The 16,979-nt window shown below is 38.7% G+C and overlaps 1 protein-coding gene and 1 long non-coding RNA gene across 5 annotated transcripts in view; one reads left to right on the top strand and one right to left on the bottom strand.

Annotated features, from left to right (window-relative positions):
* LOC134312074 (uncharacterized) overlaps nt 1–16,979 on the bottom strand; it is a 42,597-nt gene that overhangs the window by 8,321 nt on the left and 17,297 nt on the right. For 3 of the 4 annotated variants that reach the window (XR_010011492.1, XR_010011494.1, XR_010011493.1), the window contains one exon: nt 16,870–16,962. The exons of the other annotated variant lie outside the window; for it this stretch is intronic. This is a non-coding gene — a long non-coding RNA (uncharacterized LOC134312074). The remainder of the gene's footprint in view (nt 1–16,869; nt 16,963–16,979) is intronic. 4 annotated transcript variants of the gene reach the window in all.
* en2a (engrailed homeobox 2a) lies at nt 288–6,552 on the top strand. The gene is made up of 2 exons (XM_062993675.1): nt 288–705; nt 6,236–6,552. The coding sequence occupies exons 1-2, from the start codon at nt 288–290 to the stop codon at nt 6,550–6,552; spliced, it is 735 nt and encodes a 244-aa protein (XP_062849745.1).

The raw sequence follows: 16,979 nt of genomic DNA, 5'->3' as shown, positions 1-16,979 counted from the left end.
TTTTTTACTCCTGCACCTGATGATAAGTTTAGGTGCTTGATTGAAGCCTAGAATTGTTTTGGGATGCGAAACTATGCTGCACCTTTTTGAGCCCAGTGCGCAGGAAAGGTTGTTTCCAGTCCTAAATCCTCACTGACTGGAACTCTTTGGGGCTCTTGGTTCCTGTTTCATTTGAATGCTTTTACCCTTAAATTGAGCAAAGTGGCGCACAGTTGGTGTGTATTCTATAAGTATCTGTAGAGTGAAAAAAGAGTGAAAGTAAAAGAGTGAGATTTGGGGGAGTGAGGATGGATGAGAGTGATCAGAGCGCAGGAGCAGCAGCGGGACTCGGAGCTCCATCACCGGGCCGTGCGCCCCCGCCGCCACACCGCGTCACCAACTTCTTCATCGATAACATCCTGCGGCCGGACTTCGGGCGCAGAAAGTCGGACTCGGACTTTCTCCCGGAGGAAAGTGTGCTGAGACGGGCCGAGAGCAGTCCGACCGCGGCTCCAGGGCAGCTGGGACACGTGTCCTCGGTGGGAACCTCCAGCCCGCACACCGGGAAGGAACCGCAGACCGAGGACGAGCCACTGAGCGCCGGGGACAAAAACAAGGAGCAGTGCGTGAGCTCCGACTCCGAGCAATCTCAAGCCAAGCAAAACAAGCCGATCCTCTGGCCTGCCTGGGTTTACTGTACCCGCTACTCGGACCGACCATCGGCAGGTACATTCCTTCATTATGTAAATGTATATATCATTAACATACAGCACAATGTTTGGCTCATCTACACGTAATAAGTCAATATTTAAACTCCTATTTAAAATACTTCACTAAAACAAGTCAAAGGTTCATCCAAAGATCAAGAACTCTACAGTCCAAAATTATACGAGACCTCGAGATTGAAAGGGTCAATACTGTTCCTCGCTAAAATCCATACTATATTCAGTATAAATAAAAAAAATAAAAAACATCTTTAAAATACAAATTAATGTAGAATAAGACACATATCTAAAATCTCATAATATTATATATTTCTTTAAGTGGTAACCACTGTTGCTTGCACTTTTTTTGATGAATCTGAATCATTTTCGTTTTCTAAAATCTAAAAGAATTATTAGAGATAATCAGATCGCTGGGAAAATTTCAAATCAGCTTCTCTAATAATTATTTTCGATCCTAAATCGCCTTCTAAAATAGGTAAAGTGTCAAATCCAGGTTTAAAAATACATCATCTCAGTCATTTCGTTCTCTCTAAAAGAAACAAATAAACCACCTAGTGATAAATTGTTTTTATAAAATTATTTTGGCCACATAAAACTATTCCTAAAGTATTTGGACAACTATAAACTCTTATAAAAAAAATCCCATGTTTAATTAAACTAGACTGATTTAGGCAACAAATAGTTAAACTATATAGTGAAGCTCAGCAAAATGCAGGTCAGAGCTTCACAACAAATAAATAAATAAATAAATAAAATATAAAATAAAGAGAAATAAACGGCGGTGAATTAAGGGTGCAGATCACTGTGATTACAGCAGTACAGCAGATATAAAGACTTTTATATTTACATGTAAGGGTATTGAAATGAAAGCTGAATGGATTATTTGGACGGTAACACTGAGATTTCTCTGATCCTATAGATGTGATGCTACCGGCCCGCACAGCTAAATTAACCCCACAGTCTCATAAACAGTCAAGTGTTTAATTAACCTCGCTTAATGAATTTATACTGCTGAATTAACACCTGAAGTGCTGGAAATCTGACAGAACTGAATTTTACTCGTCATTGTGAATTTGCGGCTGTTAGCATGGTGGCTAATGTTAGCACCTTGCTAGTGGCGGTTGCTAACATGTCGTTCGTTTTCTGACAGGATTTGGGTTCAGTGCTACAGCTAATGGTACATTTAGATCGTTAGTGTGTAATAAACCTGTGTTAGGTGTTTTAATAAGAAGGTTTGTTTATAAGTGTTAAATTCTTGTGATGTTTGAACAGTCGGGGATGTGATGCTGCATTGTGCTATTTTGTTATAGGAAATACAATTAGCATTGGATGAACCCTAAATAAAATCATATTATTCAGTCATACTAAATAAATATTCTAAATATTTAGATGTGTAACGTGGTTCAGACAGCAACAAGGGTGTACAGAATGTAATTTAAGATGATATTCTTAAATAGGTTCTTCAAAATGATGCCATCGAAGTACAGACTGTGTTTCTCAAAACGTGATGGATGGTTAAACCATTTTTACCTTCAACTATGAATAAAATTGGTTTACAGTTTATATGGTAAAAATGTACAATTCTTATCTTAAAAATGGATCTTTTGATGGCACCATGAAACCAAAACAGCTTTTTTCTGGATGAGGAACCACCAATAATAGGTTCCTTGGGATGCCATGAATGACCAAGCTAGTACATAACACCAAAGGATTGGTGCCATGAAACTCAAGGTTTAAACTAATAGTTATTACATTTTCTTTAAAAAAAATATTTTGGCAACATTTAAGATTAGTGAAAATAATTTCATAAAGTGATTTTATTTAGTTATTAAAAATTCGCCGTGTTCGTGCCAAACTTGGGTAAATTTGGTTAAAAGAATCTTAATCTCAGGACCTAAATTGGGATTCTGATTGAACCTCTTTATTTTTCTAGATTTTAAAACGAATAAATATGAAAGATCTGATGTTGGACTGGTCACCAGAATATTGTTCCTTATTTATTCACCAAAATAGGTTTGGTAGCCTGTTTTGATATTGTCGCTACTATGAAATCAAGAATCTAGGAAAACCATCATATCCTGAATTTATTTGTATTTATACCAACATCAGAGGTGACACTGATTTGATAAGAAGGAAATATTGCCGGAATGTATTTTTATGCACATTTAAACAAAAGAGTGTTAATTCTTGTGATTCTGTATTCTGATAACGAGAAGGATAAATCTGATACTGCATGATGCACCTGCAAAGTCAGTTGTTGTTTTCTTTTGCATATATTTTTGGAAAACAGTATTTTGGTATTTAGTTTGGTTGGTATTATGGCATTTAGACCAACCAAACAAGCATCATGTGCATGAATGCAGCACCGGTTTCAAACCCAGAAGAAAAGATGCACAATTAATCTAAACGTTTCGTCTTTTGATTGGTACTTCATTGGTCAAAATCTTACAACAAAAAATTTAGTTTCATGTTGTTGTTTTTCGACATCCTACGTAGTTTCGGTCAAATCTGGTTAAATGCGAACCCAAACCTTCCACCCTAAAGGACTGCACCTTTTTAATTATTATTATTATTATTATTATTATTATTCTTGAAATTATCCTACGTGTAGAAAAATCTATCAAACACGTGATATTTCGATGTTTAATCAAATTGTACCGAATTGTTCGTGTTTTTTATTCAAAATAAGAAAATTATTCATGACGTGGTGACGCGCAACAGAAAAAATTGAGTTTTTACGCGATTTTAACCTTTAATGATCTTAATTTTAACCATTATTTATTTTGTCTTCAACGCACAACAAATGATCTGCTGTAAATACAAATAAAATAACCCAACAGAACACAATCTCATACCGAAGGGCGTTTCCACCAACGAACCGTCCAAAATGGAGTCTGTCATTAATATTCAACTTCAGCTCTGACACCATTTTCACCACAAAGCTCGAATTTGTATTACTCTACAGGTATACTCCTGATATACTACTGCTATACTACTGTTATACTACAGTTATACTAATGCACTATACCGCTACTATACTGCTGTAGTACTGAAATGATCCGCAATCTGATAAAACGCAAAATTGGCAAGAATTGACATTTTCAGAAATTTTAATTCGAATTAAGCGGTGAGTAAATTAAATATAAATCTACTTTGTACCATCAATAAAACCACAAAAGTACTCAAGTTAAAAAAACTGTCTAAATATGTTCTTTATCATATTCTGACATAGAAGAACCCTTTGGTTTCCGTGTGATAGATGGATGATGGCTCTTCAACCATTTCCGTTGATGCGAATGAAGGAATCATTTATAAGAATGATGTGGAAGCTTCTCATGGTAACTTTGGTTGCAAACACACACAGTGGTTCAACAACTAACCAAATGACTTTGTAAAATCATTGTAAGATGGTTAAATATGTCAGGTCATGACTGAAAGACTGAGGCAAAGACTTGGCGAGACCCCAGGTTCCATGTAATACCCGTGATTAGATGTGCATTATGTGTAATTCTGTCTTAGAACACAAGCATTTACATTTATTTTCCAGTATAATTTTATAGAGCTTTTTTGTGTTTTCATTTGGTTGTGCGGCACTTCACCACAATGTCTTGGTACATTACAGATTTGAGTTTCAAATTCCCTAAATATATAGAAAAAAACACTAAACTAGCTGGTGTTAGCAACTGGTAGCCATTTGACTAACAAATATACCTTTTTATAAAAAAACGTGTCAAAATAGAAAAACCATTTGGTTCCCAAAAGACCACATCGTAAAGATTTATGATGGAAAATGATTTTTCACTGTGGCAGGATTAAAGACACAACTCTAAATAATCTAACCTGTAATCTAGACTGTTTGTAAGATCAGGCACATTTGTGATGTATCATGGCAAAAGTCTTCGGTGATAAGTTCACTCTTAAAGTCTTCACTGGTGTCTATGTGGACTTAAATGAACTCAAATCCAACACAGGGTAACCCAGTCCACAGGAATTGATCAATCAATCAAACAATCAATACAGAAACAAAAAAGTAAATAAGTAAACAAATTAGCAACCATCTTTGTATTACAGGGTCATGTTTAATGATGTTCCTCCCAAACACAACACAACTCACAATTAGAAAACTAGCTGCACTGGATTAGCACAACAACGATTGGGTTTAATGAAACAGGTACTGTGTTAAATTAGCTCTCACTACAGAAGGAACATTTACAGCAGGACACAAATGGACACAGAGACTAATAATACAATTATTATTAAATTTCAGCGTATACATTAGGTTTTATTATAGACTGCTGATGTATTAAAGCGGTCATCAGAGCTCAAGAACTTGTAACACTTTTATTTGGCCCAATAATCAAATCATACATATTTCTGTTCTTACACCTAACATGTACAAATATGATTAGAGACAGAGGAGCTGACACAGAACCATTAAACTACAATCGTAGAGAGTTTTTATGCCATTTCAACTTAGTTGTAAATCGAAAAGTCACTCCAGTCAGTTTGTCTTTTATTTTCTCGTCAGTGTGTTCAGTCTCAGGTAAATTTGGTTAGAAAAGCCAAAACAGAAGGTACAATGTGATTTAGACTGACTCAAACCTAGAGAAAGGGCGTCCTTAAACTTCTGAACTGAATTGACTGACAAAATAAAGTATTTTTAATTGTTTATAGATGTTCTAATGTATTTATTATAATTTTTTTTTATTTGACTAATTCACAGGTGAATTCAGTTCAGAAACATAAAACAATAAATACGAGTATTAATATTTATTTGACATTATTAGATTAGTTTATTTCATATAAGAGATAAACCAGATTTTTTTTGTAAACAGTTAATTAACATTCAACAATACTTGAACATTTATTAGACTTCCTTTACATTTCAGGTTCCATCTTTTAATGGTTCATTTTTTGCAAACAGATAAATACTTGAAACATTCAAAGTTACAACAATCTGTCGATCTGCTTCAAGCTGAACTGAAGCCTGAATTTACAGAATTATTACTGCAAAAGCTTCTAAAAGTTATTTGATGATTTTGTACGTACAAAAACGCTTCGTTTAACTGAAAATATTGTGCATCACACACCGAATCCTCATCACTGAAGCGTAGAAGGTCTTACTTTTCTAGCAGAACAAGTTCTTCTCCAAATGAAACTATTTTACATAGTTGGTTTTGGTGAATCATTAGTGAATCCTATAAAAAAACGCAGATTTAAATTTTGCGATCAGCCAAAACAGGTTATTTTTGGCATTTATAGAATAATTGAGTAAATTTGTGAGTAAACAAACTGCCTAAATTCAAGCACAGTGTAGCTGCTGGTATTATCTGTACCATCACACTTCAGGTTCTGATTATTTTACTTGCTCCAGGTTATTTTTGTCAGAAATGTTTCAGTATTATTTTATTTTCTTGTCACGTTGGTTTAAAGGAACAAAACCAAAACTGAGAGTCGACTTGATTATTTTGCTGTTTTGAGCTTTGTTCTGAACTTTATGTGGACTGAACCCATGTCCTCGCCCACCGCAGGTCCCCGAACCCGCAGACCGAAGAAGAGCAGCAGCAGTAAGGAGGACAAGCGTCCACGTACGGCTTTTACGGCCGAGCAGCTGCAGCGCCTGAAGGCCGAGTTTCAGTCGAACCGCTACCTGACGGAGCAGCGGAGGCAGAGCCTGGCCGGCGAGCTCGGCCTCAACGAGTCGCAAATCAAAATCTGGTTCCAGAACAAGAGGGCCAAGATCAAGAAGGCCTCGGGCATCAAGAACTCACTGGCGCTGCACCTCATGGCACAGGGTCTGTACAACCACGCCACCACCTCCAAGGACGACAAATCAGACAGCGACTGAGGCGAGGGCGGAGGGGTAGGGACGGGTGAGGAAGGGTTGGGAGGGAGGAGAAGGGGAAAGGAGACTGTACAACCACCACCATCACCATCACTATGGAGGACAAATCAGAGCGAGAGGAGGCGGGCAGGGTGTTTACAGGAAAACACAAAGATGACCATGCCACCATCATGAAGAAGGACAAATCACACAGCGACTGGCATGAAGAGTCAGAATGTGGATGGATTGTTTTCCAATGCAATAACTAAAGATGTAAGGGCCAGTGAGCAAACATACCAGCATTACCTGAGCTTCAGATGAAAGTCTTATTATTGTTTAGACTTGAAGAATAAAAATAACATATTATAGTACGTGGCGGCCGTGCTAGTGGAATGTGTTCACGCTTTCCATGAGCTGCACCACAGAAACAACATCCTGCTCAAACCCAAAGACTTTTCTCTGCAACTGTGAATAATAATCAATAAACATTTTTATGAGGCTGCTGGGCATGTGCCGATCTAACATTTCATCACATGAACTGAAGCTGTTATAGAGCTGAGCAGTGAGGAGCGTCCCAGTAAAACCAACACTGTTTTAATAGATGATGGAAGATTTATTTTGGTTTAACCCTTAGTCGTAGCTGAATCGTAACCACACGCTTCTAATGACAGCGGTTACAGGCGTATGACGATCAGGGTGCCTGTGCGGGGATCCTTACGTACCTAAATGACATCCACATAACCCAGTTTACTAGTTTAACAGTTAGCATGCTAGCCAGGAGGAATATCTGCTATCGTCCAGCCCCTTTTGTAAATGTCCCAGTATAAACTCCTCTTGTTTCTCTGTCTGATAATCAAACTGGCCCCTGAAATACGAGTCCACGTGTCGCGCAGATCACAGACGACCACAAATGAAATATGCAAGTGATGTTAGATCCAATGTTTTCCTTTAGATTTAACAACAGATTTATAATAAGCAATTTCAGACAGATTAAGACTTTTGAAGGACCTGCAGGCGCCCGTGTTGATCTCTGACATGATTATGTTGGTGGAACATCGAGAGAGGCTCCAGCCACAGACTTTGGAGTTCGATCCACGACACGTCTAACACTGGATGGAAGTGAATGTATCAGGAATAGTTTCCACATGGGTGACCGATCATCGTTTAGCTCTGATGCGATCCTACCGCTTCATGATTGTAGCTGCTAACTGCTTTAGTGTCGGATTTACTGGGACTGTATGTAATTATTACTGATCAGCGGAGATGTTATTCACTTTTCCTTCTAATGCTACACTAGCTGAACACTTTCTATCCTATAAAAGCATGGAATGACTTTGGGCTGCGTCCCGAACCACTTTTTAGTGTATAACTTCACCACTGGCTGTGAACTAATCAGGCATTTCGAGTATGGTAGGGTGTGACTGGGAACGGAGCCGGTTTTCAATCCCTGCCTGAGTTTAGTACCACCTTGGTACAAGATTGTACCCACCTACGCTTAGGCTAAATCCTCCACAATTTACCCCAGACGTTAAATCTCTTTGCAAGACCAGTGTGTGATACTGGGTCACTTGCTGGCTTGAGATATAAAACACAACACACAGTGATAATTAATAATTAAATACATGGAACATTATAGCATTTATGTAGAAAATGTGGACGTGCACGGTTTAACTCGATTGCATTTTGGCGGTTCTATTATTAGCTATAATTACAATGTAGTTTGGAACAAACCTGCACTTGTTATGATCTGGGTTAATCATCTCGACCCTGACATGAGCTCATCATCTGAGATTGTGTAGTTTCACTCAGATTAATGAAAAACAATAGAACGCCATTGATCCCACCCATATGCAGGGCTATACACCGATCAGGCATAACATTATGGCCACCTTCCTAATATTGTATTGGTCCCCCTTGTGTTGGTCGAGGCATGGAGTCTGACACCTTTCTTTTAGAACCAGTATGAACTTCTTCATCAGTTTGAGCTACAGTAGCTCGTCTGTTGGATCGGACCGGGCATCAATGAGCCCTGGCCGCTGGTTTACCACTGTTCCTTCCTTGGAGCACTTTTGATAGATACTGACCACTGCAGACCGGGACACACCCCACAAGAGCTGCAGTTTTGGAGATGCTCAGACCCAGTCGTCTAGCCATCACAATCTGGCCCTCGTCAAACTGGCTCAGATCCTCACGCTCGTCCATTTTTCCTGCTCCTAACATCAACTTTGAGGATAAAATGTTCACTTGCTGCCTGATATATACCCCCCCCCCCCACACACTGATGAAGAGATAATCAGTGTAATTCATAAAGTTATGCCTGGTCGGTGTATATACTCTCCAGGACTCCCAGCTATATGGTTATGTTACTCTTGGGTATTGAACTCGGTATTTTGTGAGAATATAGCGACTATTAAAGCTAGCATCTTATAATATGAATGTTTATCAAACAAATGAAGTTGTTTGTGTTGGTACAAACGTGACCTTAAGATGCCGCCCATCCAGACAGCCTCTAATCGAACTGATAAAGCCGCAGTGAAACAGATGCGTGGTCTTCTCTGAGCATGATAAACATATCAGCTAAAGAATTATCGGCACATGCCTGCTCTAATCCGTCTACATGTTTATCTGGTCTCTGGTTTGGACGCGAGCATGCAGCGACTGTAGCGACAGTTCATCCAGAACGGAGACGTTCATAATAACTGTGATTGTTTATTCAAGGAATTTTTCAAATAGCATGTGGATGCTAACAAACACTGGAGTGACTGGCCTAGGAAATCCATATATATATATACACACATACATAAATATATATCATGAAAACAAATACATATGAGGATTTCCAGCGCTCGCACCCCGAATCAACCGAAACGTCTTAAAATGCAGAGAATTTTATGAAAGAGCAATATCCTTCATTTTTTATTGTTTTTTGTAAAGTACTTTACTGCTGCCTATAAACGTGTAGCACTCTGACAATGACCTACTAACATCCAATACAGAAATATAATAAAATACAAACAAATATATACATATATACACACATGAACAGTATGGAGATGAAAGAAAAAACAAGTAAAACCAGCATTTTAACACAGATAGCATTTATTGTTATGTATTTATAGAAATATATTAAGAAAAAAGAGAAAAAAAAACGAATGTGTTGCTTATTTGAAGAGTTTTTCTTTCCGTTAGGACCAGCATATTTATCGTGTATGTGAATGAAGCTTCTGAGGCCTTTTGCATGAAAATCTGAAGATTAAAAGCATATTTAGAAAGTAATAGAGTTTAAAAACATTTTGTTGCTGTTTAAATCTATTGTATCTGTGTGTATGTGTGTGTCAGGGGTGGAATGGTGTGATAATTTCCCAGTATAATAATGGTCTGACTTCATATCTCGGCCCAGTGTTAATGGTTCAGGTTTGTTAAACAGATCGCTGTTGGACTTTGTTCACAAGGACTTTTTTGGCATCTGATGGTGTTGAAGGTTCGATCATGTCAGAGTTCTCTGTGTCCATATAAATAAGACTGGTCTGGCTGCAGCTGTTAAGAGAAGGTGGAACAGTGGCATCATGCCGGGGTCAGGAAGAAAAGCCAAACCGTCCCCTTATGCTGAGAGGAAATCGGTCCGGATGATTCCGCTGAATTGGCGCGTGCTGTCGAGTTTTCAGGCCAACTCACCCTCGTGTGAACGTCACTCGGGTCTACAGGGGAACTTTCTTGTTTACCGGCTAATCATTTTATTTTAATTCAAATAAAAGAAACATCATGATAAAAATAGTGAAAATATATTAGGTTTTGTACAACCAATCAAAACATATGATGACTGGATAATCAAGAAAGTCAAGTTAATGTCATCAAAAACTTTTTTCTACTCACTTTTTATAGGTTTGATTTGTTTAAAATGTTTTATATTATATTGATTTAATATAATAAAATGTACAGAACCTAATGAAATCTTTATACTACTATACAACTGACACGGTTTGATCACACACAAAAAAGCAGCTTTATCTACATATTACCTTACAACATTCAAGTAATAAAAAAGGAAATATTTATATAAATAGGGTTGGAAAAGTGATCAGTCCTCTATCTTAGTACTCTAGTCGCCTGTTGCTTTAACTGCAGAATCAGTCTGTTTTGATACGACCACAATTTATTACGAAGCCCTTTTGAAAGCCCCTTTCCAAACATGGTGAATTTTTGGGTCACCATTTATTACTAGTAGTTACACCCTCAAGAAACAGCTGCTTTTATTCTGAGAATATTAATAAATAAATTAATTTAATTAAATAATTAAATAATAATAAAAATAAATAATAATTGATCAGAGTTTTAAAAAGTATAATTTTCACGGCGCCCGGGTGGCGGAATATTCTGAACTCCTCGGTTCAAAACTCATCGTTGCCACCGGTCGGCTGGGCACCATCTAGCGGGCATAACTGGCAGTGCCTGCAGGGAGGGATGACTGGAATATGAGGGCGGGGTCTTCAAACGCTGTGTAAGGACCCTGATTGGCGGATAAAGGCGCCTGTGCAGAGTGAAAAAGGGTTCCGAGGGTCGGAGGAGGCGTGAGCAGCAATATACCCACCTCACATACAAAAAATCGGGCATCCCCCAGCAGCAGAAGACAAATTGACTACAATAAATTGGGAGAAAATGCAGAAATAAAATAGAAAAAAAGTGTAATTTTCACTTTGATGATGAGGGTTATAATGAGTCAACACAGCTGGTTTATTTTCTTGTTTATGGTAGAATGTGACGAGACGAGGTTTCTCACGGGTTTGATGCCTTTCCATACACACTGAATGTGGAACCATTCACCGTTTAATTTAATACATTCATTTATTCTTCATTTCTCTGTACAACAACACAAACTTGCCTAGAACTAAATGTAAAACCACAATAACAAGCCTACAAGCTGTTAGCTTAAAGTTATCTCCTAATTAAGTACGAGTTAATTAGCTAAGCACATGAACACACACATGAGGAATAAACGGGGACGTGTTTAGCATTAGAAGGAGTGTAAACACACACCGGGTCTGAACAACTCTGTGGTCACTGAACCACCTCATCCAGCGATAACTACAGCTAAAAACCGGGTGTGTTTCTGAGACGTGTGAACCTCTCGCCCCCTGATAGAACACCAGAGCATTTCCTGATAGATGCCACGAAGGTCCTTGTGATCGTAGCTCTTGTTTTAGTCGTTTATCAGAACGATGTTGCACGTAGCGTAAAGGCACCTATTATTGACTTGTTTGCATTTTGAAAAACGATCTGCTTGTAGTTTAAGAAACATTACAAATAATAAAATGCTGATATCTGTGATCAGGTGGCACAGCGCTCAGTTACACTCGCCCACTACACTGAGACTCTCAGTAGTGCTATCGATTGGCTGTGTTTGGAGGGAGGAAGGTGCCCTGTCCACTGTATTCCTGCCCTGCGCCCAGTGTTTCCCGGTGGATGTAGACTCGCTGTGACACTGATCGATCAATCATGTGATAAAACAAAATGAAAATACAATGTTGATTGGAATTCAACACTCATGACTGGTTTAGCTTCATGCTGAACTAGTCATGCTGTCACTAGCTGTAGTGTGGTATGAACGGTGTATTTCTTGGGTTAATGCAGTGAATGTGAAGCGGTGTGTTAATAATCAGCATTGATAAAAACATATTTGTCAAATGAATGTCAAAAACGATGTTGTTTCATGATAACAGAATGAAAAAAAGCCTTAAATGTGGGACTCAGAATGTTGGGATGATTTTTTTGTCAGTAGCAGGTGACTTGCTGTTATACTGAAGTTAATTAAACGAAATCACACGTGTTTATTATGGTATAATTTCATGTGATTTATCATCACTGCTCTGATGTGAAACATTATTTATTTTTATATCATTTAACTTCAGCGGTATAACTCCTTTAGATGTATTTATTGCAGTATCCAGTCACACCGATATATCGCCACACCCTTGGCGTGAATTCAGACCCACCAAACTGAACACACGTTGCCTTAAGAGCGACCGAATGAATTTATACTCATCAGTAGCAGAGATCTCATCTATAGGAACTAAACCACAGCACTGAGAGCTGGAATGAACGTTTCCTTTCGTTTTGTGTTTACGTGTAAATAATTTCTATTCTGTCTGCATTCATCATTTAATCTGGATTAAGAAATAAACACAAACCATGAAGCTCGTCAGTGTCTGCCTGCTTTTGTTTTTACTGCTCTTTATATACACGCAGAAAATTAATACCATTAATAATAATTAATTAAGATCTGCTTTTCATTCTGCTGCTTTCTTTACTTTTATTAGGATTTAACACATAAAATCCAAAATGAAATCTAGAAGATTTTAGGCTGCATGTAGACGTGAAGTTTGTTTGTTTATTAGGATTGTAACGTGATGTTTTACACTTTGGTTACATTCATGACAGGAACGGTAGTTACTCATCACACAAGATTCATCAGGTCACAAATTCATATCGAACACAGTCTTGGACAATTTAGTGTCTCCAGGTCACCTCACTTGCATGTTTTTGGACTGTAGGAGGAAACCGGAGCACCCGGAGGAAACCCACGCAGACACGGGGAGAACATGCAAACTCCACACAGAAAGGAAGCGGACCGCCCAACCTGGGGATCGAACCCAGGACCTTCTTGCTGTGAGGCGACAGTGCTACCCACTTAGCCACCGGTAGACATGAAGAAATGTTTAAGGTCTATAATATCGATGTTTCAACCATATCAGCACTTATATTATAAACACAATACAAATAATAAATTCTCATATTAAAAGTATTAATAATAATATATTATGAAGGAATGATTGGTCCAGACAAAGCTCAGATTTAAATCCAGTCGAACATCTGTGGAAAGACCTGAAGACGAAGGTTAACAAGCACTAACAATCCGGTGGCACGGTGGCAAGAAGGTCCTGGGTTCGACCCCCAGGTGGAATGGTCCGGGTCCTTTCTGTGTGGTCCTTTCTCACGTGTAAGTGAGGTGACCTGGAGACACTAAATTGTCCATGACTGTGTTCGATATGAATTTGTGACCTGATGAATCTTGTGTAATGAGTAACTACCGTTCCTGTCATGGATGTAACCAAAGTGTAAAACATGACGTTACAATCCTTATAAATGAACAAACATACACTAGCAATCCAGTCTGACAGAGCTGGAGGGGATCTGCCATGAAGAATGAGATAAAAAAACCAAATCCAGGTGTGCAAAGCTTGAACAGCTGTATATCAGAAGACCTGCAGCTGTAAGAGGGCTCTACATGTTACTGAATAAAGGGTCTGGATACGTGTGTGAATAAGAAATTACTGTTTACATTTTTAAATGTTTAAAAATGTTTATGCAGTGGACCCATGACTTATGAATTTATTTGGTTCTGAAGTGCTGTTCTTTAGTTAATGTTCGTTAGTTAAACCTATTTTTCCCATAAGAAATTATGTAAATAGAATTAATACATGCCAAACCTCCCAAACCCCCCCTTACCCCTTACCCTCTCTAATGTCTTAAATTGTCTTTTTGGTTATAAATACACGTATATTTTCCATTAAACCTTAAGTTAAGGGAAAAAAGTTGTAAAAAATCGCTTGTAACCCAAAATGTTTGTATGATAAACGGTTCGTAAATCAAGGGTCTACTGTACATCCTCATGCTGGGTGATTGAGTGCAGATTGATGATTCTATTTGTTCAAAATCAAACCCACAACAGAACACAGTGGGCAAAAGGTCAAGGGGTGTGAATACTTTGTGCAGCCACTGTATACATGCCGATACAGTCTGTGACCTTTCTGATGTGTAGTAAACACATTACAGAGTGGAAGAGACCCTCTGAAGGACACGTTAAACCATCCTCGCGTCTCTGCGCTCCAGTTCAGCGTTTACCATGAAAAGGTCACATGTAGTGTTCATGTTCTGATCAAATATATTCAGCAGGACACTGGAGCTGGGAGGAGATGATATCGGACCACAGCCAAGAACCACGGACAGGTTGTTTCTGCTTTGGCTGAAACTCATTTTAATGCTGGTGCTGAGGTGATTGTGGCCATCAAACCCTTCTGAGTACGAGGTTTTGTAGTCGCAGGTCAGTCTACAGCTAACTTTATTTTAGCTCTTCACATAGACACTAAGTTCTTATTTAAAGCAGATCAAAACTGTCCATAATCTCCTGAGTTTTGGAATGAAACCCAAATGTCTGATGGTAAAACATTGGGGAACATTTCCTCTCAGTCTAATTTGATGATCACACGATTTTAGCAGCTTCCATAAAGCAAACGTCGTTGAATTTGAACCCTGAGTCATTTGACTTAGGAAGATCGATTTATATAGCACAGCCTATCATGGGACTTGTTTAAAATAATGTAATAATAAAGGAGAATAAGAGGATCTTAAAAACCAAACTCTTACTGGTTTACTGGTTCTCTAAAAGTAAAGATCGACGTGGAAACTCTGATCCTCTTGTTGTTGTTTTTGTCTAAACTGAACGATCAAAGTCACCTGAGCTGAAGTGAGCTAAACAGAGGGATGTTTGGGTCTCTGCTTGTCTGGTTTCCTTAAAAAACCCTGCAGACTCTCAGTGTCCCTGACTGGAACAGACCCTCCCCCCCCCAAACAAAACTATCCTACTGAGCTTTTTTAAGAAGCTCCCTAAACGCTTCCTGGAATGCAGGTTCGGAAACAAACCGAGGGATGCGACTGGAAGAGAGAAAGGAACGACATCAGGCCGATTTCACACCGGTGCTTGAATGGCCGGGGCTCCTCACCACGCCCGGCAGATCAAAAAGCACTGGGAGAGAAACGAAAGGGCTGAACATATATGGATTAATCTCATTAGAATACAAGTTAACGCCACAGCTGGTGGAGGAAACACGAGGTGAGACTGAGTTTAACCATTCTCACCCTTCCAACCAGACGCCTGATTCTTGGATTTTCAGTTTTACTTACTTTTTTCATTACCAGAACGTTGAATAACACTGTTCTACAAAACCACAACTGCAAAAAAGTAAAGCTTCAAGTCAAAAAGAAGTGTGTTTATCTAAAGAAAGAGTAAAGAATACAAGAAATCCACATCCACACTACACACCGGATCTCCAGTACACTAGTTTAGCTGCTACTGCTAGATCTGAAGACTTAGTTTTTATCTTGGTCTAAATTAGTAAACAACAAACCAACGGAACTAGATTTTACTGAACTTCTACTTGGTCATGTCTCAGATTCTCAGGTCTTGTCATCTTAGCCAGGGAACTAGCTTAGTCATAGCCACAAGATTGGGTTTCTGATCTACAACATTGGACAGCAAACTAAAAAACTGTCTGTACCTGAAAATCAGACATATAAACTAGGTGAGAAGAATACCAAAGAAGAATATTATTAGACGTGAACAAGACGATAAGAACAAACATCTGACATACGTGGCAAACCTGACATGAACTAAAGGCCTGGACATCTGTACTAGATGATTATTAGACATATGAACTAAATAACTAAACATATAAACTAAAGGATTACACACTCGACTAAGAGACTAGACTTCTGAACTGGAAGTGACTAGAGGGAGAAGGATTAGTCTTAGCAAGTATAAACTCCAAAACTAGACATCATCAAACAGACATAAATAACCACATCACGCTAAAACCTGATGACTAGACTCTTGGTGTGGACAGCTAGACAGAGGACTAGTGAACTGAACTAAGAGTGTTTGTGGTTCTGCTTCAGGGTTTAGGGTTTAGACCAGGGGTGTCAAACTCAAGGCCCGCGGGCCAAATTCAGCCCGCCACGTCATTTTATGTGGCGAGAGCTTAAAAGACTTATGATTGTTGTGATGGTTCGAGTCGTTACAGAGACGCACTTATAATTTAATGGGATATATAATTTTATTGTTTTTATTGTTTGTACTTTGTAGTTTTACTCCATTCTGATGTACACAGTGTAGAGTTGGGAAACAAATAAAACCGGTGCGTCTCTTGTGTTATGAGGCGTGTCTGTGGTAAAGGAGGACAATATAAATGTAGATATACGTACGTTATATAAATATACAGAATAAATCTGACATTTTGTGACTACAATCACAACAGGATATGTTACAATCGGCCCTTTGAGGGCCACCATGATGCAGATGTGGCCCTTGCTGAAAATGAGTTTGACACCCCTGGTTTAGACTGTTATTACCTGCTGTAGGTGTCTTTAATAATATGAGTTTAAAGAAAACAGCTTGTAAGCAGTGGGAAAAGCTCCAGTGGTGTCAGTGACCCCCAATAGAACCCCAACAGGGCTCTGACAAACAGTGTGTGTGTGTGTGTGTGTGTGTGTGTGTGTGTGTTGAAGCACCTTGGTAACCCTTGATCTGTCATGTATGAGAGGGCTGAAGTGATCTTAGTGCAGTGGACAATGGAAGAGGATGAATTGTAGAGAAGATCCTCTCTGTACACACACACACA

The sequence above is a fragment of the Trichomycterus rosablanca genome, chromosome 4, assembly GCF_030014385.1.
Source record: "Trichomycterus rosablanca isolate fTriRos1 chromosome 4, fTriRos1.hap1, whole genome shotgun sequence".
In the NCBI taxonomy this organism is placed as follows: Eukaryota; Metazoa; Chordata; class Actinopteri; order Siluriformes; family Trichomycteridae; genus Trichomycterus; species Trichomycterus rosablanca.
Note: the sequence above shows the minus strand (reverse complement) of the source record. Positions and strands in the feature narration are given on the sequence as shown.